Genomic DNA, 27,580 nt, shown 5'->3' on the forward strand with positions numbered 1-27,580 from the left:
CAGGATCCATTTTCAAGCCCTCGGGCGAGATCCGGTAACCCAAATAGTCAATGGAGGAAGGAATTCCATAGAAAAGTGCAGGTGTGACCTCGGTGCATTAACAAAAAGTGCAGGTGTGACCTCGGTGCCAGCCAGCCAATGCCAAGTGAGGCAGGAGCCAGGCCTGACACCAGTGGTGGCATCACCTGCTTCGAGTGGTCAAGGCTTGGGAGACACATGTGGGCAGCTGCTGTTCTTTCACAAATCCTTGTCCTATCCTTGGCTTTACGAGTGTCACCTGTGGGATCGCAAGGGAAGTAAGACTCAGGGTCAGGCAGCCTGGTTAGGAAAAGCATTGCCCGAGCATGAACCTTTCTGGGTGCATTCCTACTTGGGGTGGACACCACCCAGCAAGAGTTCTGCTTTGGGGGTTAGCCTCACTGGGTGCTCGATGTTCATTTGTCTGTCTGCTCTGTGTGGAGACAGGCGTCCCGAAGCCCAAAAGGTACAACTTTGCCCTTTTGTTTGTGTAAACTGGTGGTAGGAATCAAGCAGCGGGTCAGTGTTCAGTTACCTCTGTAAGCAGTATGAATGGCTGAATGGCATTAGTCTAGCATTCCGGACCTCACTCAGCAGCAGTGGCATAGCTACCAAAGGGAGGGGTGGGGACAGGTGCCCCGGGCGGATGCCTTTGGAGTCATGTGGGAGGCGGCAAATGGCCCTCACACCCCTCCTCCTTCCCCTCTTATCCTGCCAGGCTCGGCGGAGGCCGCTGGCGGGCACCCATGCCCAGCCCCGCCCCACCTTACCGGCTAAGGTAATTGGGGAATGGGGGGTGGCATTGGAGCCAGGGGGGGGGGCGGAAAACTTGAAGTCTGCCTGAAAGAGTGAATAACACCCCTTGGTTTTCACGTGCTAATATGCAGTTTGCCATAAGATGCTAGTTCACCTAGAACTGAGTACACTGCAGGGCAGCCTGTTGCAGAGTCAGCCTATGTTCTGGAGTCACATTAACTGGACATTAATGCTATGTGTGCATGAACATGGCTGATCATCAGACTTATGCACGCACATTGTTTCTCCCTCCCTTCTCATGTGGAGCACATAGTTGGAACATCACTCCTGATTCCTTCATCATACAACTGCAAGTATCCAGCTTAGTTGTGGGGTCAGGGGGACAGCTCCAACTTAAGCTGGGTGCATGCATTTTCAGGTAGAAGAAGAGTAGAGTTGTGGATTTATCTCCCCCCTTTCAGCAGTGGCGTAGGAGGTTAAGAGCTCGTGTATCTAATCTGGAGGAACCAGGTTTGATTCCCAGCTCTGCCGCCTGAGCTGTGGAGGCTTATCTGGGGAATTCAGATTAGCCTGTGCACTCCCACACACGCCAACTGGGTGACCTTGGGCTAGTCACAGCTTCTCGGAGCTCTCTCAGCCCCACCTACCTCACAGGGTGTTTGTTGTGAGGGGGGAAGGGCAAGGAGATTGTAAGCCCCTTTGAGTCTCCTGCAGGAGAGAAAGGGGGGATATAAATCCAAACTCTTCTTCTTCTTCTTTCTCTCCTGTGGCTCAAAGGGGCCTTCAATCTCCTTTCCCTTCCCGCCCCCATAACAAACACCCTGCAAGGTGGGTGGGGCTGAGAGAGCTGTGACTTGCCCAAGGTCACCCAGCTGGCGTGTGTTGGAGTGTACAGGCTAATCTAGTCCCCCAAATTAGCCTCCACAGCTCAAGTGGCGGAGCGGGGAATCAAATCCAGTTCTCCAGATTAGAGTGCACCTGCTCTTAACCACGACGCCGTGGCTCTCATGCTAAACACGCTTGTGCCTATTCAGGTTTCATATCGCCTTGCAGGAAGGATGTTGAACGCATGACAGCATGGAATGAGCAGAGAGGAAAGACAGAGGAAAGAAGTTCCTCTGTGTTCATCTGTGGGGTGTTAGCGTATCTTCTCTTGAGTATGCTGAAAAACCAGGGGATTGGTCCCAGGGTAGCATTGCCACAGGTGATGCTCTGCACATTGCAGAAGGGCAAATTTTCAGGCTTCCACTTGCCTCCTTTCTGGGAATGGGAATCTCAGGAATTAAGTGTTGGGAATGCTTTTGGGTGTGTCTGTGCTCTTGTTTCAGCTCTTCGTGGTTTTGGAGGGTATTGAGGGTAGCAGACAGAAGTGTCAGCCGCCTCAGGTGCTTCTTCTTTCTCTGCCCAGGTTCAAGACCTTGTCTTCAATCTGCACATGATCCTGACAGACACCGTGAAGATGAAGGAACATCAGGAAGACCCTGAGATGCTGATTGACCTGATGTACAGGTAAGGCGCAAGAAGAATGTCCAGCGGGAAAGACAAGGGGAAATCGTCAAGGCCTAGATAGGTCGCCTTTTCACCTCAGTTCTTTGCAGGATGGCTGAGTCAAGATTAGAGAGCCAGGAGATGCCACTTGGTGGGAGGTGCCAGAGCTGATATTCCAGATCAGTCATGGACGTCCGGTATTTTTAGTGTTTTTGGGAGGGTTGGCCTGCAGTGGACGCGGTTTTTAGGGTAGCCGCACCAAAATTTGAAGGATTTTATGGGAGACTCTCCTGATGATATCGCCCAGGTTTGGTGAGGTTTGGTTCAGGGAGTCCAAAGTTATGGACTCCCAAAGGGAGTGCCCCCATCCTTCATTGTTTCCAATGGGAGCTAATAGGAGATGGGGCTACACCTTTGAGGGTCCCTAACTTTGGACCCTCTAAACAAAACTTCACCAAACCTGGGTGGTATTATCAGTAGGGTCTCACGAAGATACTCTGAAATTTTGGTCCTGCTATCTTAACAATTGCATCCCTGACTGCAGGCACCCCCTAAATTTCCCCAGATTCTCCTTTTAAATCCACCCCTTTCCTGCCAATGCTTGTTTTCTTTCTTTCTTTTATTCTCTCATGATGATTTAGAAATGACCTGATAGTAAAAAAATCATTGTTTGGTCGTGGTGGGGGAGGGTGGTCACCCATGGGGAGGGGCATCAAACTCTGATTTTGCCCAGGGCTCCAGTTTGCCTAGGTACGCCACTGGCCCAGAGCATATGTCCTACCTGCCATACCTTAGAGACTCCACTGAATGTGATTGCAGTACTTACTAGCACTTAGGCCATCATTCCCAGTTTGTGCGAAAACATTTAAATCTCACAGTTGGAAGAGACTGCAAAGGCCATCAAGTCCAACCCCCTGCCATGCAGAAATACACAATCACAGCACAATCAAGTACACACTCTCATACTAGGTCTAAGCCCCGTGAAGGACCAAGTTCAAGCATGTTATCCATCTGGTCTTTAAAGACTACAGGGACTGGAACTGATTCCCCCAGATAGACACAGTCACCCAGGGATCCGTGGGGGGGTGGGCGGGGGGAGCTGGTTCTGACCATTTCTTGTCTCCCAGGATAGCCAAGGGCTACCAGACATCCCCGGACCTCAGACTGACATGGCTGAAGAACATGGCAGCAAAGCATGCTGAACACGGGAACCATGCCGAGGCGGCTCAGTGCCTGGTGCACTCTGCTGCCCTGGTTGCTGAATACCTGAGCATGCTGGAGGATTGCCCTTACCTGCCAGTAGGGTGTGTCACTTTCCAGGTGAGCAGTGGGTAAGGGCAGGGCATCTCTGGGAAAAGGGTGTTCTGTTTTTCTCCAGTGTTGCATTAAAGAATCGTTCCACTCTTTCCCAGGTCTTTCTTCATTCAGTGCTTAATGTGCTCCTTCTTCCTCCCCCCTCCCTTTTCTGCATTCTTGCCCGAGAGCAGACAGGCCTTAGCAATGGATAGAACTGGCCTTAGCAATGGATAGAGACCGCATCACCCCGTATGTCCCTGTACGGCCTCTTCGATGAGTTGAGGCCAATCTACTGGTGGTTCCTGGCCCCTTGATGATGCAGCTGGCCTCCACGCGGGCCAGGACCTTTACGGCTCTGGCCCCGGCCTGGTGGAACGCTCTCCCTCCAGCTGTCCGGGCCCTGCGGGGCCTTGGTGAGTTCTGCAGGGCCTGTAAGACGGAGCTGTTCCTCCGGGCCTTTGGAGGGACCGGCCGCTGATGGTCCCCCCCTTTAGGCCCCTTACATCTGGGCCGTTTGTCACCTAATGGGACTCGCCATTCCTCCCTCTTGGGGAGAGGACTTTGAAAATGGAGCTGTTGGACGCCATTTATATTTATACTTGTATTTATTACATTTAGTATACTTAGCTTTTACTGTTTCTATCACTGCTTTTAAAGGTTTTTAGCTACCTTATGATTGTATCTTGTTTATATGTTGTGCACCGCCCAGAGCCCCCCAGGGATAGGGCGGTATAAAAGTCTAAAGAATGAATGAATGAATGAATGAATGAATGAATGAATGAATGAATGAATGAATGAATGAATGAATAAACAAACAAACAAACTCCCAGCTCCCAACTTGCTGCCTCCTTTCTCCAGAAGGGAAAGAGACATTTCCTACCCCAGCGAGACCTCTTTGTTTTGGCAAGGGTCCTAAATAACCTTTTTGTTCTCGGGGAGGGAAGGGCGAGAAGGAACGTGACTCCTGCTGCTGTAATAATTGTTGTCCCTTTGAAGGATGTCTCTTCCAATGTGTTGGAGGAGTCTGCTGTCTCCGACGACGTCCTGTCCCCTGACGAAGAGGGCATCTGCTCTGGAAAGTACTTCACCGAGCAGGGGCTGGTGGGGCTGCTTGAGCAGGCAGCTTCCTCGTTTACGATGGTGAGCAATTTCAGTGAGGAGTCATTGGGCCTTGCTGGGGAAGAGTCACGCTTCGCCTGGGCGTTCCCTGATTGGGGGCCCTGGCAGAGACAAGATTCAGCATCCCGGGACTGTCTTTTCTGAAAGAACACTGGGAATAGCTTGGAATTAGGACTTGTAGTGTGAACAGTCAGGGGGATGCCTGGAACCAAGTCAGAGGTGTATCTAGGGAAAATGGAGCCTGGGGCAAAATCTGAGTTTTGCATGCACGCACACATACCAGGCTCCATTTTTCCTAGATATGGGGAGGGGAGAGAGAGGTCAAGCCATCTGCCGATCTCACAGAGGAGTGCCAGGCTGGTGAGGCACCCAGGTCTACTGCCTGGCACTGGTGAGGAACCCAGGTCTAATGCCCAGAGCCAGTGAGTGCGGCCCAGTGCCCCCCCCCACATGATTAGATGGTGTATGCCTGGGGACATGTCATACTCCATGTCCCTATGGGAGGTACACCCCTGAGCCAAGTCACAGTCTGCGTTTGTTGCCCATCAAGTGCACCATTGCTCAGCCAGGTCTTTCTTCAAGAAGAAGAAAAGTTTGGATTTATATCCCCACTTTCTCTCCTGTAGGAGACTCAAAGGGGCTTACAATCTCCTTGCCCTTCCCCCCTCACAACAAACACCCTGTGAGGTAGGTGGGGCTGAGAGAGCTCCGAGAAGCTGTGACTAGCCCAAGGTCACCCAGCTGGCGTGTGTGGGAGTGTACAGGCTAATCTGAATTCCCCAGATAAGCCTCCACAGCTCAGGCGGCAGAGCTAGGAATCAAACCCGGTTCCTCCAGATTAGATACACTGCTGCTCAAGGAAGAGACTCTTTGGGTTAAGGAGGCTTCCTTTTGCTATTTTCAACATACAGCCAAAGAGCCGCTTGCCTGGTTGCCTGCTGTTACCTTACAGGCATTTCAGCTCCCCTGATTTTTAAGCATCTGTTTACTGCATGCAGGATTACATCCCTCTTTTGTCAAACTTCTAAATGGGTGTAACTGCATAATGCTTGGGGAGTCCACTGCAAAGCTGCAGTCTGGGAAGCAGCGCAATCCACAAGCAACAAAGGACCTGCGATGGCAGTACCTCTCTAGTGTGGGAAAACATATATGAGAGTCTCCCCCTCCAGTTTCTCCATTTCCCCCTTGGACTCATCCCTCTAAGGAGGGTTCTGTCTGGCCTTCTAAAGTTGCTGACTCTAGGTCAGTGGTGGCGAACCTACAGCATGGGTGCCAGAGGTGGCACTCAGAGCCCTCTCTGTGGGCACGCGCAAATAGAGTCCCCCCCCCCCCCACACATCTTGGCTGGCCTGGGCCGCTGGGCTCGATTATTAGCATTAAACCTAAGACCTAGTTTTGGGGAAGCAGTGTAGGTAACCCTGTTAAACACTGTTAAACCCCACTGATTTTCATGCAAAGAACTAAAGCGCGATCCTTTACCTGGGAGTAAGCTCGGTTGCTAGCAATGGGGTTTGCTTCTGAGTAAACCCTCCTAGGGTCATGATTCACCCGTTGGAAGAGTTGCACGGTTGCTTCAAAGCAAAGCCACCAACTACCACTAAGCTTACTCCTGAGTAATGCACGCCTCGGAGCCAACCATTTTTTCTAAACTAAAACCTCAGTATTCAAGTTAAATTGCCATGTTGGCACTTTGCGATAAATAAGTGGGTTTTGGGTTGCAATGTGGGCACTCAGTCTCGAAAAGGTTCGCCATCGCTGCTCTAGGGAGACTGCTAGTCTGAGAATTATCTGATTGGACATGTGCTAAGTTGCTCATGGACTGACTGGTTCTTCAGGGTGGGCTCTACGAGGCTGTCAACGAGGTCTACAAAATCCTCATTCCCATCCACGAAGCCAATCGTGACTTTAAGAAGCTGGCCGTCCTGCACGGCAGATTGCAAGATGCCTTCAGCAAGATCACCAACCAGGTAAGGACTTCTGTCCCGGCGCCTCGCCCAGAGTAGAGGGCAGAGGCGTACTGAGCAAAAATGGTGCCCAGGGCATGACTTGCTCCCCACGCCCTCCACGCCTGGCTCCCCATGCACCCCCTGCCCGGCTCCCCGCACCCCACTTACGGCAGCCAGCAGGGGAAGGCAGGGGTCAACAGTGGGAGACTCAGGAAGGCACTGCGACGGCAGGCTGACTCCTGCCCTCCCCGGCCTGGGGAGGGCAGAACCCGGCCTGCTGTCACAGCGCCTGCCTGAACCATCTGCCTGAGCCATCCACTGCCAAGCCCTGCCCTTCCTGACCTTCCGGGGGGGGGGGCAGGAGCCGTCCTGGAGGGAGGCCGGGGAGGGCAGCACTCAGTGGCAGGTGGTTCAGGCGGGGGGCTCAGGTGGGCTCGGTGGCAGCAGGCAGCTTGGCCGGTAAGTGGTGCCCCAGCATGGAGGGAGCCGCTGGGATTCGGCCGGGTCACCACGCCACAGGAGAGGCTGGGCACAAAAACCCGGCCAGTGGCCAGCGCTCTTCCCACATGACCAAATGGTGTGCACCTGGGGACATGGGATACCCCATGTCCCGATGGGCGGTACACCCCTGCTAGGGTGGGGGAAGTGGGACGATAAACAGGTCAAGGTGCCACCATAAACCCTGGATGGCAACCCAATTTTCATGGTTCATTTGACAAGTTTTTCAGAAGAAAATGGCCACTAACCTGGATAGCTTTAAAAGGGGCTTGGACAGATTTATGGAGGACAAGTCGATTTATGGCTACCAATCTTGATCCTCTTTGATCTGAGATTGCAAATGCCTTAACAGACCAGGTGCTGGGGAGCAGCAGCCGCAGAAGGCCATTGCGTTCACATCCTGCATGTGAGCTCCCAAAGGCACCTGGTGGGCCACCGCGAGTAGCAGAGAGCTGGACTAGATGGACTCTGGTCTGATCCAGCTGGCTTGTTCTTATGTTCTTATGTTCTTAAGAAGTCAATGAGAAGTTCCTCTGATAAACCAGAGGCTGATAAAATTAGACAGGGAACCAGATGAAACTGTCTTAATGGCAAAAACTCTAAACTGAAAACTAGAATCTCTCCCAGAGAAACTCATCAATGATGCCCCGGGCCTCTGAATTACTACTTGGCTGACAGCTATGTTGAACACGTAGCTGGGCCATTTGCTTGAACCCATAGAATGGCCGTATGGAAATGTTGAATTGGGCCCGTGTTGTTGGCATGGATCTCCTTTTCCAGCCTTGCTTACAGCTCTGGCAGGTTGTCACGAGCGGGTTGTGGTTGGCCACAAGTGTAGGGAAGGTGCAATAACTAGATTCTGTTTTGCCAGAAGTTGGATTAGGAGGGGCTCTTGAAATTGCCTTCTGTGGCAGTCTGCAAAAAATATCTGCTGAGCCCTCCACCACTCCCACCTAGTCTGTCCAGCACAATCCAAGAGGAAAACGAGGTGGCAAATGTTCAGCAAACAGCAGCTGGGAATTCAGACTTCTAGGATCTGCCAAGTGGGCTTGACAGGAACGTTGAAATTGTGGCTCCTGTCTGTACTTGTGCTGCTAGAACTGAACAGAGAATCCTCTTCGGTTCTGGGACCCGTTTCACTGCTGTGTCGGCACTGGAAGACTCACATAAGAAAAGGGGGTGCAACAGTAAATATTAATAATAATAGAACTACCACTACTGTTGCTATAACTAATATTTCAGATACGTATATCTATATACATGAGTTTATATCATTGTTCATATTTTTTTATATTTCATTAGTTATAAATACAATCATTTCTTGTTGACGACATCCAACAGGTAAGTTCAACTTATTTTTAACAATTATAACAAATAGATTCAGGGTCATCCATATTAATTCATACTCTCTTCAGATTGAGAGAAAAGTACCCATATGAAGCCAATATAAATTATATCTACAACCTATGAGGCTGATGAAGCCATCGAAAAACGTGGATTAGGCGCAATGCGTTTTCCTCCTTGTGTTTAAAAGAAAACAATTTTGGACTTATCATTGAATACGTACAGAATACGTACAGAATACTTACCTGAGTGGATTCATATAAAATGTTGATGAACCAAGATGGACTGAATATATTTATGTATATACATGTTTTTGCATTGATTGAATACTTACCTTAAGGATGTTGAACTGATGGGAGAGTATGAACTAAATACTTACCTGAATTAATACGGATGACCCTGAATCTATTTGTTATAATTGTTAAAAAATAAGTTGAACTTACCTGTTGGATGTAGTCGACAAGAAATGATTGTATTTATAACTAATGAAATATAAAAAATATGAACAATGATATAAACTCATGTATATAGATATACGGCACTGGAAGACTGCCAAGGCTATTACTGAGGCTAGCTAGCTACAGGTGGAATTGTTTCCAGTGGATCTTCTCCTCACACACCCCAAGCCCTGCCAGCTTGGCTACAGTTGTGGAGAGGCGGGGTCTCAAACTGGGTGTCAATGACCAAGAAAATATAGCCGGCCCAGTAAGCCTTTCCTCAGTACTGTTTGGTCAGCCTGTTTCTTCAAGAACCTCAGAGGTGGGGAAGGGGCAGTGGCATAGCTACCATGGGACAGGGTGGGGACAGGCGCCCCAGGTGGATGCCTTTGGGGTCACGTGGGGGGGAGAAACCTCCCCCCATCCCTCCTCCTCCTCCTCTTGCTCCACCCTGCCTGGCTCAGCAGAGGCTGCTGCGCGTGCCCCTACCTGGACCTGCCCCGCCCCACTGCCGGCTAAAGTAAGTGGGGGGCGGGGGCGGTGCGGGGGCCCAGGGGGGAAGAAAACTCGTAGTCTGCCCAGGGCTTCATTTTCCCTAGCTACGCCCCTGGGAAGGGGAATTGCCTCCTACTCAGAAAAAGGTGTGATGTTGTGTCCCAATCAGGCTGCAGCTTAAGTCAAGAAGATGCTGTGTTGCGACAACAATTAATCTTCTCTCTTTTCTCTGTCCCCCTGCCCTGGTTCTGCCAATCAGGCCTCTGGCTGGGAGGTAGGAACAGCATGTCTTGCATTTTTCCCCCTTCAACCGTTGTGTGCATGTTGCCTGAATCCCTCATAGGTTCTGTGTGTATTGTGATGACCCCCCCCCCCGCCCCCTGTGGAATCCTTGCTGTAGGCTTAAGATAGCGATTCCACGCCGTTGGAAAATCGCATCAGACAGCCTGTGATTTTGAGTTCCCCGTCTGTGCCATTCATTAGGCCCCAGGAAGGGAAAGAGACAGAAGGGGAGAGTCCTTGGTGTGTGGAACTGCTGTGAACAGAGCTGCCCACTTGACAGCGAGCCCACTGCACAGGGCCCACACTTCCTGGGCAGAAGTGCAGGCCCTGTGCAGTGGGCTCGCTGTCTTAGAATCGTAGAATCCTAGAGTTGGAAGAGACCCCAAGGGGCCATCCAGTCCAACCCCCTGCAATGCAGGAACACATAATCAAAGCACTCCCGACAGATCAGAGGTGGGATCCAGCAGGTTCTCACAGGTTCCCGAAAGTAGGTTACTAATTATTTGTGTGTGCCGAGAGGAGGTTACCAATTGGTGATTTTTCCACGTGATTTTTGCCTTAGTTACGCCCCTCCTCTCAGCAGTAGCACGCAGAACTTGAAGCAGTCTAGCAGGAGGTGCACCGGCATGCGTGGCAGCCTGCGCCTGCGTGCATTCGTTTCCTGCCCAAGGACCGGCGCAGCGGCTGCATCCTTGCCACAGCCCCGCCCAGGAATGCCCCGCCCAGGAATGCCTGGCCACACCCCCGTCGTGCCCCGCCCAGCCCCATTGGCGCTACGCCACAGTTTGAATCCCACCACCATGGGAACCTGCTACTAAAATTTTTGGATCCCACCACTGCGACAGATGGACATCCAGCCTCTTTTAAAAAACTTCCCAGCCATGCGACAACATCATGCTCCCCGTTACACTTAGGTATCATTCCCAACATGGATAAGACAGCCAATTATCTATCACAAATCTCAGAGCCCAAACAATGCTGGATTCTGACTAGAGCCAGATGCAATGTCTTCTCCCCTGCCCTTTTACAAGGTCTGATTGAGAAGCTCCCCCTATCGGACAGAGTATGCCCACATTGTCCTACTGCTGTGGAAACACTGGAGCATATTGTATGTTACTGTACCAAAATATAATTCACAGAGGGAAGCTCTATTATCATCAATCATGGGTAAAGCGTCTCCCAAAGTCTGCATGGTAAAACTATTTAATAGTAATGATCCTCTGATTTTAGGGAAAACGGCTCACTACTTGTTGCAGGTCATGTCGCTAAGAGGGAATTAATAGCAAACGTTATACCTTTTCTTGTTGTAATTTTAAATAAAGCATAAAGAGAGATTGCAGAGAAGCTGAATGAATTCTTTGCATCTGTCTTCACCCAAGAGGAGGTGAGGAAAATTCCTGCACCTGAGCCAAGCTTCCTAGGAGGCGAATCTGAAGAACTAGTGAAGATAGTGGTAGACAATGTAGAAGTTCTGGCAGCCATTGATAAACTAAATGCTACCAAATCCCCTGGCCCAGATTGCATTCACCCAAGAGTTCTTAAAGAGCTCAAGCATGAAATTGCTGATGTTCTCACTTTAATAAGCAACTTATCCCTGAAATCTGCCTCCATCCCTGAAGACTGGAAGATGGCCAATGTCACACCAATCTTTAAGAAAGGATCGAGGGGGGACCCGGGAAATTACAGGCCAGTCAGTTTGACATCTGTTCCTGGTAAATTAGTAGAATCTATCATTAAAGATAAAATTATAAAACATGCAGAAAAGCAAGACCTGCTGAGGAAGAGTCAGCATGGCTTTTGCAGAGGCAAGTCCTGTCTTACAAACTTACTAGAGCTCTTTGAGGGTGTAAACAGGCATGTGGATAAGGGGGAACCAGTGGACATTGTCTACTTGGATTTCCAAAACGCTTTTGACAAAGTTCCCCACCAAAGACTATTGAGAAAACTCAGCAATGAAGGAATAAGAGGGGAAGTCCTATGGATTAGAGGGGAAGTCCTATGGAACTTCCCATTTACACCCACCAAAAGGTGGGTGTAAATGGGTAGTTCTCGCAATGGAGAGATGTAGGGAGTGGTGTCCCCCAAGGATCCGTTTTGGGACCAATGCTCTTTAACCTATTCATAAATGACCTGGAAGTAGGGGTGGGTAGTGTGGTGGCCAAGTTTGCAGATGATACCAAATTATGTAGGGTGATGAGAACCACAAAGGATTGCGAAGAGCTCCAAGCGGACCTTGATAAATTAGGTGAGTGGGCTAAGAAATGGCAAATGCAGTTCAATGTAGCTAAATATAAAGTGATGCACATAGGGGCAAAAAATCCAAACTTCACATACATGCTACAGGGGTCAGTGCTATCAGTCACAGACCAGGAAAGGGATTTGGGCGTCTTAGTTGATAGTTCCATGGGAAAGTCTACTCAGTGCATGGCAGCTGTGAAAAAGGCAAACTCTATGCTGGGGATAATTAGGAAAGGAGTTGATAATAAAACTGCAAAGATTGTGATGCCCTTATATAAAGCAGTGGTGCAACCACACTTGGAGTACCGTGTTCAGTTCTGGTTGCCACATCTCAAAAAGGATATCGAAGAGATAGAAAAAGTGCAGAGAAGGGCAACGAGGATGATTGAGGGACTGGAGCACCTTCCTTATGAAGAGAGGCTGCAGTGCTTGGGACTCTTTAGTTTGGAGAGGAGACGTCTGAGGGGGGATATGATTGAAGTCTATAAAATTATGCATGAGGTAGAAAATGTTGACAGAGAAATTTTTCTCTCTCTTTCTCACAATACTAGAATCGGGGGGGCATACATTGAAAATGCTGGGGGGAAGAATTAAGACTAATAAAAGGAAACATTTTTTCACACAACGTGTGATTGGTGTTTGGAATGTGTTGCCACAGGATGGCCACTAACCTGGGTAGCTTTAAAAGGGGCTTGGACAGATTTATGGAGGAGAAGTCGATCTATGGCTACCAATCTTGATCCTCCTTGGTCTGAGATTGCAAATGCCTTAACAGACCAGGTGCTCAGGAGCAACAGCCACAGAAGGCCGTTGCTTTCACATCCTGCAGGTGAGCTCCCTAAGGCACCTGGTGGGCCACTGCAAGTAGCAGAGAGCTGGACTAGATGGACTCTGGTGTAATCCAGCAGGCTTGTTCTTATGTTCTTAAATATGCTTCCAGCGAATCCCAGGGAGGCTGTGGAAATTGAACTGGAGCCTGGAGGCAGGTTGGGCTGACAAGCTGGAACTTAATCCTGACACAGTGGAGGTGCTGTTGGTGGGAAGGAGGACTTGCCCAGGAGTGGCAGTCTCTTTTGTTCTGGATAGGTTTGCATCCCTCCCACAGAGTCAGGTTTGTACCTTGCAGGTGCTCCTGAACTCCAGTCCTCTTGGATAAGCAGGTGACAGTGGGAGCCTGGAACATCTTTCTCCAGCTTGGGTTGTGAGGCAGTTGCAGCCTTTCCTGGGCCAAAATGTTCTTGCCACAGTGCTTCGTGCCCTGCTGACATCTGGATTATCCTGCTACAATGAAATGCCCTTTGAAGAGTGTCTGGAAAGTACAGCTGGTGCAGAACTCTGGCTGGCAAGGGCCACATGACTCCAGAGACAAGGGCTACATGACTGCAGTTTTTTTTCCCCACCCACGTTGTCTCTCAGTTTGCTTCTGGCCCAGTTCAAGGGACTGGTGTGGACTTTTCAAGCCCTGTACGGCTTGAGGCCTGCAGCAGTGGTGTAGGAGGTTAAGAGCTCGTGTATCTAATCTGGAGGAACCAGGTTTGATTCCCAGCTCTGCCGCCTGAGCTGTGGAGGCTTATCTGGGGAATTCAGATTAGCCTGTACACTCCCACACACGCCAGCTGGGTGACCTTGGGCTAGTCACAGCTCTACGGAGCTCTCTCAGCCCCACCTACCTCACAGGGTGTTTGTTGTGAGGGAGGAAGGGCAAGGAGATTGTAAACCCCTTTGAGTCTCCTGCAGGAGAGAAAGGGGGCATATAAATCCAAACTCTTCTTCTTCTTCTTCTTCTTCTTCTACCTTAAGGACCACCTTCATAAAATTATTATTTCATTTTGCCATTCATGTAGTGCTTTGAAATAAAAAACAGTACTTTAATAACAGTACTGTGTACTTTATTTTCTAAGTAAAGGTAGTTGTATAATCCCGTGGGAGTGGTGTTTGAACAAGTGTGATGTGAGCGCTGGGTGCAAAATGGGCACTTGTCCAAAGAATCTTCCTGTATGGCTTAGGGCCAGCTGCAGCTCCTCTTCCTCCGGACTTCACGAGATCATTGTGAGGAGCAGCCATCCGCGTACACCATCCTGAACTCCTCTGAGGAAGAGCAGGACAAAAATGCAAGATGGATGGTCTTGTGGCACCTTTAATAGCAAACAGATTTATTGACACATAAATGTGATTGGCAAGGAGGGATAGCTGCATCTGTTGCCACAGAACAAGTTGTCCTGTTGGGAAGGAGTTAGTGTGGTTCCATCCTGTCATCCCACTTAATAAATTGTCTTTGTTTGTTGAAATATTTATACCACACTTTAGGCACAAGTTTGAAGCCTTCCTCCAAGCTAAGGAGACTTCCTACAACTCTAGGGGCTGGTCCGTTGGAAGAAGCGTCGCTCAAGATGGAGGAAGGCTCCTTAGATTGTTATGGAACGCTGTAAAACCAGCTGGACAGCAGAAGCTGGAGAGGAAGAAACAGGCCTTGTGTTGCAAGAGATAGTAGCTCCATAGTACTCTCGAGGGGTCTCTGGAAGTTTCCTGGATGGGCTCAAGGATTGCAGTGGCCATAGGATAGGATTTGTAGGCCGCAGGAGACAAGCTACAGAGGGATTTGTTAATCAAGCCCTTGGGGGGTTCTGCCTCTTTTCAACCCCTGCAGCCTGAGCAGTCAGAGGATCCTAATAGTTGCTGCTGGGCTCCTGCTAACACCTCTTTCTTGTTTTGCTTCCCTTTGATCTTTCTCAACTCTCCGTGTTGCTCTTGGCCCTGACCTGCTCTGGTAAGTTGCCTCCTGAAAAATTACCCTCATTCCTCTTTAAAGGCCTGCTTCCCTAAGGCAGCAAGGAAACCTTGGAAAAGAGGTCACAAGGGGGAATTAGAGTTGGCCACTGTGAGAGGAGAGGGGTTATGCAAGGTGGGGGACAGTTTGCCCTTGACTCCTGCGTGAACGTTCAAAATCCAGTGGTAGACAAGGTGGTTTGGCATAGACCCAGTACAAATGTAAACAAGGAAAGAGCAACCCAATTGGTCATAGAATCATAGAGTTGGAAGAGGCCCCAAGGGCCATCAAGTCCATCCCCCTGCAATGCAGGAACACATAATCAGAGCACTCCTGACAGATGAACATCCAGCCTCTCTTTAAAAACCTCCAAAGAAGGAAACTCCACCACCCTCCGAGGTAGTTCATTCCACTGTCCAACAGCCCTGACGGTCAGGAAGTTTTTCCTGATGTTTAGGTGGAATCTCTTTTCCTTCACCTTGAACCCATCACTCCTAGTCCTAGTCTCTGGAGCCGCAGAAAGCAAGCTTGCTCCCTCACCAGGAGGCTGGAGTGGTTTCCCAATGAGCGGTTAAAACTCTCAGGGCTCTTTGGCCTCTAGAAAGTCGCTCTTTGGCCATGGGAGAGGCTTTTGAAATTATGCATGGCGTGGAAGGGGTGTGGACAGGGAGAAACTCTAGCTCCGTGGTGGCGAACTTTGGCACTCCAGATGTTATGGACTACAATTCCCATCAGTCCCTTCCAGCATGGCCAATTGGCCATGTTGGAAGGGGCTGATGGGAATTGTAGTCCATAACATCTGGAGTGCCAAAGGTTCGCCACCACTGCTAGCTCTTCTCTCTTGCCCATAATACTGGCACCCCTGAGCCATCCGCAGAAACTGAAGAGTTCGAAATTTAGGATAGACCCTGCCACAAGATGTGGTGACGGCTGCCAACTTGGAAGGCTTTACAGAAGGGACTGGGCAAATTCATGGAAGGCTGTTCATCTCTATCAGTCAGCATAGATCTCTCCTCCCTTTAGTCCCAGCGGCACTTTGCCTCTTCTCACCAGTTGCTGGGGAGAACGGGTGGGAGGAACCTGTTGCAGTCTTCCTGTTTTTGAGCCTCCTAGAGAGAGCTGGGCAGCCACTGTGATAGACAGGATCCTGGCTAGACGGGCCTTGGGTGTGATCCTGCACGGCTCTCCTGAACTTCATAAGAATCCAGACCTCTTGTTCCCAGTGGCTCAATTTACTTGTGAGACCACATCTATTTATGAAAAGCAATAAGAGATAGGAGGAATGGGGTGCAACGTACAATATCAGAGGGTCACAGAACACGTTGTCCTCCAGCTGCCGCACCAATTTAATATGTGAATATGTGAAAGTATTAAATGCTATAAACTACACATACACCCATCACATATTACAGTGGAACCTCGGTTTTCGTTGCCTTCGGTTTTTATTGGTTTCGGTTTTCATCAATTTTTTCAGTGAAAAATTTGTCTCGGTTTTCATCTGTTTGCCTCGGTTTTCATCAATTTGCAGTCAGGTGCAGGGGTTTGTGGAGAAAAATCACCCAGGCAAAGCTGTCGCAGGCCGTGTCCTCAACTTGTGTAATGACAATGTCTTGCCCCATTTCAGACAAATCTTAAAGAGGCATCAGACAGCTTTCTGGTGCAACATTGGTCCACTGGCTCTGAAGCTGGTCCTCATGTTATTGTTTGTTACTGTTTTCAGCATTAAACACTATATTTATTCACCCAAAAATGTGTTTTTGGTATGTTTTTTAGAGTGCCTAGAACGGATTAATTGGATTTACATTGATTCCTATGAAAAAGTTTGCCTCGGTTTTCATCGGTTTCGGTTTTCATCGATTCTTTTCGGACAGATTAACAATGAAAACCGAGATTCCGCTGTATCTATTTGTGGACATTATATGTGCGTATTATTTATTTAGTGGTGGGTGTATGTATAGTTTACAGCATTTAATACTTCCACATATTCACGTATTTATGAAAAGCCCTGGGGAAGGAAGTGTTGTTAATTGAATAGATGATGAAAAATACTCTGCGAGCTAACTGTAAAATCAGCTCTAAAGATACAAACTTGGCCGTTCTCCCTCTATCCCTTCAGGTGACGTAGAGGATGTTTGGAACGTATTTTCGGGTTGGCTTCTACGGTTCCAGGTTTGGGGACCTGGATGAACAGGAGTTTGTGTACAAAGAACCATCCATCACCAAATTAGCTGAGATCTCTCACCGACTCGAGGTAAGAGATAACGTGCCCTTCCATTCACAAGGCATCCAACATGGGGAAGGGTTGTTAAGAGAAGAGATGATGAAAAGTGAAGTCGTTTCGGCAACGCAATAAAGAGACGGATGCAGCGATATCAGGAAGCTGGTGGAGAGAGGCCAGCGGCAGGTCTGGCTGATCTGGCCAATCTGCCGAGCTGGGGTCCCTGGCACCTTTATTAAGGGTTTGGGGAAGGCGGGAGAGCGGGAGAGTGGGAGAAAGTTGCGCAATTCATGACTCAGCGGAGGGCTGCGTACATGCAGGGAGAAACGTTCCTGTCTGGGTCGAATCCACATTCAGGTATCTTGTGACCTGGGTGTCTGGGAGATCTCGTGATGTGCGTACGTGTGAGCCCAGGAGGGGACAGATGGCGCAGGCATTCCTGTGCACTTTCTGAAGCTCTACTGGGTTTGCTAACGCACCCCTATAGAAAAGTACTTTGTGACGGGGGATAGGCAAAAGTAAGCAAAAGATTGGCCAAGCATCAGAGTCAGGTGGCAGAGAGTGCCGTGCCAGTTGCCATAGTCAGAACTGCAGCCCAGTTTTGGGTCCTGACCCAAAGTTTGGGGGCCAGTCAGCATGGAGCTGGGTGGCTCCGCCTCCTGGTCACTGGGTCCTCAGCACTTTCCCCACCCTTGTCTGTAGGAACTGCAGGGAATTTCCTTTGGCCTCTGTGACTGTGGGCCTCCCCCATCCCCTTTGCCTTGCCCTGAGGAACCATCTCTCTCTTTTCCTTACAGGAGTTCTATGCCGAGCGTTTTGGGGACGAAGTGGTTGAGATCATCAAGGACTCGAACCCTGTGCACAAGAACAAGTTAGATCCTAATAAGGTAACCTTTCCCTCGCTCATTACAGGACCCTTTACTGGCTTTCCAGACACTGCCAAGCTGCCCAGTCAAGCTTTATGGAGTGGGAAGATCTAAGGAAAGGAGACGGTTGCTCCCAGTGGCCTAAGACGCCATCACATCACCCGTTAGAATGCACCGGGGTGGGGGGAAGTGGGAAGGAAAGAGATCTTTACTGTTTGCCCTCTCAGGTCGTTCTGACTGACAGCTGAATTGCTACGCCCCTTCTCCCATGATGCCACGGTGGTGAGGAATTGCAGGTTTTTATTTTCCCCCACCACTGCCAGATCCACCCCCTGTCCATTGGCAACTGGAATGAGAGAGGCAGGAGCGTACCGCCCAAGGGGGCATGTGGGGTCCATTGTCCCCGGGCTGTGGCCATTTAGTCATGTGGGGGGCAGAAAATTGCCCCCACACCCCTCCTCCTTCCCCCCATACACTGACTTCAAGACCTGGTGCAAAAAAAACATTGTTTGGTCATGGTGGAAAAGGGCAGCCACCCATACAGGAGTGGGGAACTCAGACGTTGCACTGGGCTACATTTTCCCTAGATATGCCTCCGAGAGGACTGCAGAAACTAATGAATGCTGGACTGAGCTACAAGTGTCCAGTAGAGTTGTAAGAATGTTACACCCGAGCAGCCTCATTTCCTTCCTATTCCTGGGACATTACTTGTGTCATCGAACCTCTCTAAATGTAGGATTGGCAACAACCACTCTTTTCCTACAGTTCGTCGCCCTGATATTTTAGTTCTTCAAGGCTGAGGCTCCGGCTCATAACTTGGTCGGGGCATCGTGAGTGTGTGTGGGGGGGGGGGCTGCCCTGTCCGTCTTCTGACTCCTGCCCCCTTCCCCCGGTTTGTTTGCTTTACCCCAGGCATATATCCAGTTAACGTACGTGGAGCCCTTCTTCGACACATATGAGCTGAAAGACCGTATCAACGTATTTTGACAAGAACTACAACCTGGCGCGATCTTCTTCATGTTCTGCACACCTCTTCTCAACCCTGGATGTATGCATGCACTGCAAGCTACCTCCACTTAACAGTTCAGCTTAGACCCTGCTCACCACCTCTCATGCCTTTCCGTACATCAGAACACGCATCAACGTTATCCGCAAAGAGGAGGTACTCTGGGGCAGGCAGGAAGGAAGGGTGGGAGCATGGCACTGCTGGACTGGAAAGGTGGGCCATTTAGGAACCAGGGTGCTGCTGAATAAAATCCCCATGGCTATTAAGTGGTGATCAAGGACAACTTAGTTATTAAGGTGTTGTGGGGTTTCTGGGCTGTATGGCTGTGTTGCAGTAGCATTTTCTCCTGACGTTTCGCCTGCATCTGTGGCTGGCGTCTTCAGAGGATCTGAAGATGCCAGCCACAGATGCAGGCAAACATCAGGAGAAAATTCTACTGGAACACGGCCATACAACCCGGAAAACCCGCAACACCCCAGTGATTCCAGCTGTTAAAGCCTTTGACAATACATTGAACGTAGTTATTGATTTCTGTGACTACTCTTCCTTGATGTAAGACAGAATAGGTAAAGAGGTAATAGTGAACAAATGGGAGGGTTTAGCGATGTTCTGTGCCATATGTGTGTTGAATGTGAAGTAATCGTCATCAACAAATATTACAGGGGATAACTTAGACGAGGCCAAGGGCAGCTGTTTCAAATGCAGAGTTTGCACAGAATTTGTTTGCTTGCTTTTTAAAGTGAGCAGCCCTGGGAGCTCGCAGGCGCTCCACTGACCTTTTGGCTTGTGATTCCTGCAGATTATTCTCATTCCTATTGAAGTAGCCATTGAGGACATGCAGAAGAAGACTCAGGAACTAGCCTTTGCAACCCACCAGGATCCAGCTGATGCCAAAATGTTGCAGATGGTACTGCAGGGATGTGTCGGCACCACAGTTAATCAGGTATTTGTGGAATGGAAAGAGGTTAAACTCTTATGTTGGACAGATAATGACGACAGAGCTTTTGGGTTATACTTCCAATAGGAGTAGCACTTGGTTCTTAAGACCTGAGCTGTTTCTATGGAACAAAGAAGTTGAGCTAAAACACCAGTTGTTTTGTGTGCTGAATTAATTTTAAGAATATCATGTATAAGAATTGATAACTCCTCCAACTGCTGTATTTTGTTAGGTAGTGAAGGAATACCTGCAAATAAATTCATCAGTTTAGAGTGGCCAATTCTTGCTTAGCCCTGTTAATCCACTTGAATCTCCTGATCTGTCACTATCAGCAGAGTTTAAAGAGGAGTCACTCTGGTAAGACGAGAAGGTCTATAGTCTTCTTGCACTCATTTCAACCTTCTACCACTCTTGGAAAAGAATACTCTCCACGCAAGATGTTCTTTCCATAGGAAGGTTTTACTTTAGCAGTTGCAAGGTTACACAAGTCTGTGCTATACAAGACTATAAGACTATACAGAACTCTTCAGCAAGAACAAAGTTGAACGCACACTCTGAACTTAAACACTCAGACTCAGAACATACACTCAGAACTTAGCATATGCAATGCATTGCATCTTATACATCCAACAAGGATACTTTCCCCCTGCCCCGGCAACAGCCTTTCATTGGTCTAGAGCCGTGGTGGCGAACCTTTGGCACTCCAGATGTTATGGACTACAATTCCCATCAGCCCCTGCCAGCATGGCCAATTGTAGGGGCTGATGGGAATTGTAGTCCATAACATCTGGAGTGCCAAAGGTTCGCCACCACTGGTCTAGAGTCACAGTTGAACTCACATGTTAAAGGTTAACTGTAGCTTCTTGTCCCTAGACTGTCTGTCTCCGGCCTCTTTGTTGGGCAAACCTTCTGCTGACTAGAAGATGAACCTTTTGTGAACCTTTCTTTTTTTATATATCATGACAGTCACAACCCCAGACTTTTTTTTTTTTTAAGTTTTTATTATTAATAGCAACATATATAAAGAAGATACACAAATATAAAACATTTTGACATTGGGTATCAACAAAGTTATATACAGCTAGAATTACACACATGAATTTGTATATCTTCCACCTTAACTTTAATTCTTTATCCCCACACACCCCTATACACATTAAAGAAGCGAAAAACAACAACAACAACAACAAATTAACAAACAAACACATTAACAAAAAAAACAAACAAACTAACAACCCCAGACTTGCTTGAAGAAAGGAATCAATGCTTTAGATTGCAGCATTCTCGTTTATTGATGGCAAGCATAGGAACGCTAATGACTAAAATATTATATCCTCATGCAGAGACACATCAGATTCCCCCCCCCCCCCCACACACACACACCCTTTCCTTCCAAAGGCAAGAAGGCACACAAACACATGCATTACTAGCAGGAGGAGGGAAGATGGTCACACGCACACATATTCCTTAGACAGTGATAACAACTAAGGAGAGGGGGTGAGAACCTAACAAATTTCACTCCACCCCCCTGCAGCTGCAAGAGATAACAGTACCTAACACAAGCAAACTTTCCCAGGCCATTTGAGCAGGAAGTTTTCAATAGCTAGAAATATGGCAGGACCCAGACTAATTATTAACACTTCAACTCTTTCAGTGCAATGTCTAGAGTAATCTCAATAAACACATAAACACCCATTGCACCCAGGCTGTTATTCAAATTAATGTATTCATTTTTCATATACTGCATTCATTTTATAGTCATTAATTTTTATAGTCAGTTTGACATCTGCATGTAAACACAGTATAATATTTAATTCATAAGTATTCAGTACTTATCAATAGTCCATTCAAATCAAAAATCCATTCCAAAATCAAAGCTTCATTCATAAGTATATGCAGTTTCATTCACAAAGGTACATCATTCATGTACAAGTATATGTATACAAAAACGCTTTCCGCGTATGAGACGTTTTTCGCGTATCTTCTTCAGTGTAATTAATCTTTCATCCAGTTAAATCATGGAGGCTTCTGATGGGTACATCTGCAATTAAAGACACATGTATATATATGTACATATATACAATTTCCCAGCACATTGTTTTTACATAGATCATTTTTAAAGTCCACTACTTACTGGCTCTCTGCCCTGAGCTGCCTATTCCCATTCGCACCTTCCAATTCCTTTCCGGTCCGCATGTCTGAGTTCCATTGAAATCAACCTAATTGGAATCGCCTGTACAGCTGTCCTTCATCCTACAAATGGCATGAGAATTCAAGTGCTTTGTTAAGCCCTATTCGATCAGTTTGGATTTTAAAGATATATCCGTTTTCCAACATTACCTGTGTCAATCCCATCATTCAAGCGATAAATTATACAGAAACGTAAATCCGTATCACTATGTTGTAATGTTGAAAAATGTTCCACCAATGGGGCATCTATCTTGCCAGTCCGGATGCAACTGCGATGTTCTGCTGTTCGGGTTTTAATCTGGCGTAACATCTTCCCGATGTAAAGATTAGGACAAGGACATAAGATCGCATAGATACGTCTTCTTGTTTCACATGACGTATAGGAGTTCAGTCGCCATCGAAGGTTTATTCCTGGGATATCAATGTGCGTTGTTGACAGTGAGCACTGGCACTGTACACAATTCCTGTTGAAGCAGCGGATTTACTCAGAGTAGACCGCTTTGCAGGACGCAATGTAGGCAAGAACTGACAGACACACAGTCACCAGTGCAGTTCTATTTATTGCTATCTACTGACAAAGAGCTTCGCCAGACCACAGGTGTTTTCAGGCACACATCACACTGCTGTCTGTGCTAACTATATACAAAAGTGGTACCAATCAAGTGCCCTCATTTTATCAGGTTTGCACACGGTACAAGCTGTGCACTCGGTACTAATTGCACACGGCACCTGTTAGAAGGAGGGTCCAGCTGTCATTTAGATTTTGCTCATCTAAACATTCACACATGTTCTGACAATTCCCACACTTGAAATGCCCTAATTGTGTCAAAGGAGGTGGTCGTTTATCTAATAAGTCCGCCCTTACTACTGTTTGTCGTAGATTTCTCGTGCGCAATGTAAACCGTAAACAAATGCTATTAAGAAAAGCATCATTAAGAATTGGCACGTGGTCAGAGATCTACTGGGCTGTAATTTACCACTGTTGATAGGTTTACGCCGCACTTGAAAAGGAGTGCAGTGGGGAGCGTCATTCCTCACACAGGCACTGAAAGGGTGAGGTGTTGAGTGGCCTGAAGCCATCTCTAGGAGGTGGCAGGAACTACTGATTGGTATTTATGGGTCCTGCAGAGCAATATGGGGTGATCTGTGACTGACCTCCACAGGACCTGCAGTGCCCAGGGTATTGAGCTGAGCTGGGATGCCTCTGTCCCCAACTTGATCTCAGAGCCTATTTGTTCCAGGGGCCTCTGGAAGTGGCACAAGTATTTTTGGCTGAGATCCCTGATGACCCGAAGCTGTATCGACATCACAATAAGCTGAGACTCTGCTTCAAGGACTTCACCAAGAGGTACGGTGCAAGCACACTTGCTGGGAAGCTATAAGTACACACTCTGGCCCCTTCCGCACACGCAAAATAATGCGTTTTCAAACCACTTTCACAACTGCTTGCAAGTGGATTTTGCTATTCCGCACAGCTTCAAAGAGCACTGAAAGCAGTTTGAAAGTGCATTATTCTGCATGTGCGGAATGAGCCTCTGTCTCAAATGTGACGTTCTCACACAGTTGTGCACAAAATGGACATGGTTTCAGTTACCATGTTTGGTACAGAATGTGACTCTGATGTTTGAAGGTTAAATGAAGCCGACAGTGTTTCATGCAGTGCCTGCAAAACAGAGTTGTTCCGCTGGGCTTTTGGGGAGACTGGCCGTTGATGTGCTGTTCCCTGCATACTTTTGACTCCTGCATGCTTTTCCATCTGACTACTGTCATCATAGCCCAATCCCCTCCCAAGAATGAGTGGAAAAGGTTGTACTAGATATGGGTTGCCATTTGTTGTTTTACTTTACTCTTTTAATTGGCTGTGTTGATTGTTATGTTTTAGCAGCAGTGGCATAGTGGTTAAGAGCAGGTGCATTCTAATCTGGAGGAACCGGGTTTGATTCCCTGCTCTGCCGCTTATGCTGTGGAGGCTTATCTGGTGAAGCAGATTACCTTGTGCATTCCAACACATGCCAGCTGGGTGACCTTGGGCTAGTCACAGTTCTTCAGAGCTCTCTCAGCCCCACCCACCTCACAGGGTGTTTGTTGTGAGGGGGGAAGGGAAAAGAGATTGTAAGCCCCTTTGAGTCTCTTTACAGGAGAGAAAGGAGGGAATATAAATCCAACTCTTCTTTTTCTTCTTAATCTATATCCTGGTATTTATTGGCGTTTGTAGTGTTTTATGCTAATTAATATTGTACACCATCCAGAGCCCTTTGGGTGTGGGCAGTATGTCAAGCCCAATCAATAAAGAGAGAAAGAGAGAGAGAGAGAGAGAGATCAAAAGTTTGTAGTTCATATATAGTTGATGCCTTCGCAGTGTGTCCATCTCTGCCATCACCCACTGCTCCTCAGCACTGCTCCTCCCACCCACCACCCCCAGAATATGCCAAGCTCCTGTAGCTTAGTAAACCACAGTTATTTGGTTGAAATACTTCGAATAATTATTGTTGGAGGGCCTGAGTGCCTGGGAAACGCTCGAGTACGGGGGCACACCGCCGGAAAAGGGTCTCTCACACTCCCCCGACTGACCTCTCCTTCCAAAGTGTGGATTCGGAGAAACCGCTGAGGTTGCAAGACCTCCTGGCTCCAATGTGTACGTGCAACTTCCAAATCCCCTGCCCAACCCCTTTGCTCTGTTCATTGTCTTGTATCCAGGTGCTGCAAACCCCTACCTGCCTTGTTTGTTTTTCCTCTTGTAAACTGTCAATAAAAGGGCTTGGGGAGAAACGGGACGGCAGAGTTGCTCCCTGCATCTCTCACTGGCCGAAACGACATGCTGTCTCCGTTGCTGTAAGACAACAAATTATCACAGGACTATCCATGCAAAAAAATTTTTTCTGGGCTTTACTTTTGCGCCAGGACTGCTAGTTTCCATAACTTTCCTCAACTAAGCTAGCTAGCCATTGTATTTCATGGCTAAAAGCAGCCCCCTCTTGCTGGTTCGGCCACATGATTCTCCTCCTTTGTCCTGCAAAAAGCTACTGGAACAGCTCCCAGATGCGGACAGGACAGACCTTCTTGCAAGGACAGAGACGAACGAAATAGCAGTGTAAATATCATGACAGGATTGCCAAAGAACAGGCCTGATCCTTCCTATCTGAAGTCATTACTTCATCTGGGTAGTGTTTTCTTTTGGGGTTTTTTAAATGAGAAACCTGTGGCAGTTCTACCCAACCTTTAGAGGGTCTCTGTTCCAATCTGTGGTCCCACTTTGTCAGGTGGTGAGAAAAGGCCAGCCCTGGCTTTTGCCACTTTAAGCGTTATCTTTGCCATTACTTCTTTTAGGTGTGAAGATGCCCTTCGCAAGAACAAGACACTGATTGGGCCGGACCAGCGTGGATTATCAACTCCAGGAGCTGGAGAATTACTTCAGCCGCTCTTGAAGGAAGCTCTTTACACCTTCGCTTCTCAACTCCGCGAGAATCCCTAGCTGTATGCCCCAATTGCCCCATATTTTGCACCTAGGTGAGGCTGCAAAGGGCTGTCATATGGCTCCACAGATAAAGAAAGATTCAGACAAAAAAGACACGCAGGCCAAAAAATAAGGTCTTTGTTTATCTGTAGCATCAGGCCCTCAGTGCATCGAGGTCAGTGTTGCCTCCTCAGATTGACGGCGGATCTCCAGAGCCAGGCAGAGGCCCTTCTTGTCACCTTCTTTAGTTTGCAAATGATGCTAAATTTGGAGAGGTAGCAAATACAATAGAAGATAGACTCAGGGTACAAGATTACCTTGAAAGGCTGGAAAACCTGGTCTCCTACACAGAGATCTGCCCCTAAATTGACTCTGCCCTGCAGAGGCGTAGCTAAGCCAGTGTGCGCCCGATGCACACTCTGGCTTTTTCATGCCCCCTTGCCCCGAGCCCCCCCCCATGGCACCCCCTTCCCACGGCGCCCCTGGGAAATGTAGTTCTCACCAGGTTGTTTGCAGCCTGGAAGGGAACAGGCATGCCTCTTCTCCAGCCTGCTCAGTTTGCTAAAGTAAGTGTGGGGGGGTCGCCGTGGGAGGGGGGTGCAGGTGGAAGGGGGAGGGGGAATCTTCTGTCCCCCACGTGGACTCCAAAGCCAGGCGCCTCGTGCTGCGGCGCACTTCTGTCCCTGCTGGTAGCCTCCTGTCAGCCTGGCAATTCCTCTGGGTGATATTTCCCCAAACTGCTTTTTTTTGTAGAATCCAATACACTCATTTTATTAAGTGAGAGTGTTTTGAAACAATCCTGGGGTGCAGCCGCTTGTGAGCAAACAGCCGGACGGACAGGAGGCACTTTATTCACCTCCGTTTTCCTTTTTAAAAATGTTGCAGCTTACATCTGCATAGCCACGCACGTGCAAATGGTCATGTTGTGAGACGTCAGGATAGCTGTGGGGGTTCATTTGTGCTTACCTGCGTAGTTACGCATCGGTGGGAAGTAAAAAATTTTTTAAGTGTCTCCGTGCGAAGGCGCGACAGCAACCCGGATTGTTTCCATGGGCTCCTATTGCCGCCTGTTTGGATGCATGTGAACGTGAAAACAGGCAAACTGGGTACTTTTATCCTGACCGCAACCCGCTATACGTTTGCTGTACAAAAAGGGCCATATACTTTAAAACCCTTCTGTTTCAACTGACTGTTGTGGCGTTTCCTGGCTGTGCAGCTGTGATCTGGCAGTTTTAGCCTCTAACACGGGTCTGCAACCTGCGGTTCTCCAGATGTTCCTGGACTACAATTCCCATCAGCCTCTGCCAGCATGACCAATTGGCCATGCTGGCAGGAGCTGATGGGATTTGCAGTCCAGGAACATCTGGAGAGTCGCAGGTTGCAGGCCCCTTCTCTAACATTTCACCTGCCCCTACAGCTGGTATCTTCAGAGGGGTGTCACAGCCAAGTGTGTTTCTCTGCATGACACAGTATGCCTTCAACAATACCTTCTGTTTTCCTTATTTCTCTTCCAGAAACTCTTTCAGCCGGTTGAGTATGAGGAAGGTTGAAGCCTAGCAAGGGGGCTCCTGATGGAACTGACCACCTGAAATCGCTTGCAGGAGGGGGCCAGTGACCCCCCCTGTCCCAGGACCCTGTCTATGCTTGCTCTGTGCTGGGAGGAATGCCAGGTTGGACCGCCAGGTTTCCTCCAGGATATGGGGCTGGCTGGACACTCTGATGGGGGGGGGCAAATATTTGTGGAAGATGATGCTGGAAATCAACTAGGCGAAAACTGGATCCCATCCTCTGCAAAGGTTTTCAGCACACTGCCCCTGCCCAGAATATAGACACCCCCCTTCACACAGTGACTTCTGTCAGACAGCAGTGGCATAAGATGTTAAGAGCTCATGTATCTAATCTGGAGGAACCAGGTTTGATTCCCAGCTCTGCTGCTTATCTGGGGAGTTCAGATTAGCCTGTACACTCCCACACACGCCAGCTGGGTGACCTTGAGCTAGTCACAGCTTCTCGGAGCTCTCAGCCCCACCTACCTCACAGGGTGTTTGTTGTGAGGGGGGAAGGGCAAGGAGATTGTAAGCCCCTTTGAGTCTCCTGCAGGAGAGAAAGGGGGGATATAAATCCAAACTCTTCTTCTTCTCTTCTTCTTCCCTGCTGAAATAAAGATCTGCTAAAGACAGGCCTTGGATACTACACCACCCCACCCGACCCCACCCTAGGTAGCC

At 48.4% G+C, this 27,580-nt stretch overlaps 1 protein-coding gene across 1 annotated transcript in view; it reads left to right on the top strand.

Annotated features, from left to right (window-relative positions):
• DOCK6 (dedicator of cytokinesis 6) overlaps window positions 1–27,333 on the top strand; it is a 130,996-nt gene extending 103,663 nt beyond the window's left edge. The window contains 14 exon segments of the mRNA XM_048487532.1: window positions 737–796; window positions 2,183–2,283; window positions 3,390–3,582; window positions 4,555–4,698; window positions 6,513–6,644; window positions 9,657–9,671; window positions 16,810–16,935; window positions 17,700–17,789; window positions 18,681–18,743; window positions 18,745–18,930; window positions 19,574–19,717; window positions 23,143–23,249; window positions 25,229–25,408; window positions 26,870–27,333. Coding sequence (XP_048343489.1) covers window positions 737–796; window positions 2,183–2,283; window positions 3,390–3,582; window positions 4,555–4,698; window positions 6,513–6,644; window positions 9,657–9,671; window positions 16,810–16,935; window positions 17,700–17,789; window positions 18,681–18,743; window positions 18,745–18,930; window positions 19,574–19,717; window positions 23,143–23,249; window positions 25,229–25,373 — 1,506 coding nt within the window. The 3' untranslated portion in view covers window positions 25,374–25,408; window positions 26,870–27,333.
• Window positions 27,334–27,580: the final 247 nt, after the last annotated feature.

The sequence above is a fragment of the Sphaerodactylus townsendi genome, linkage group LG03 (genome assembly GCF_021028975.2).
Source record: "Sphaerodactylus townsendi isolate TG3544 linkage group LG03, MPM_Stown_v2.3, whole genome shotgun sequence".
NCBI lineage: Eukaryota > Metazoa > Chordata > Lepidosauria > Squamata > Sphaerodactylidae > Sphaerodactylus > Sphaerodactylus townsendi.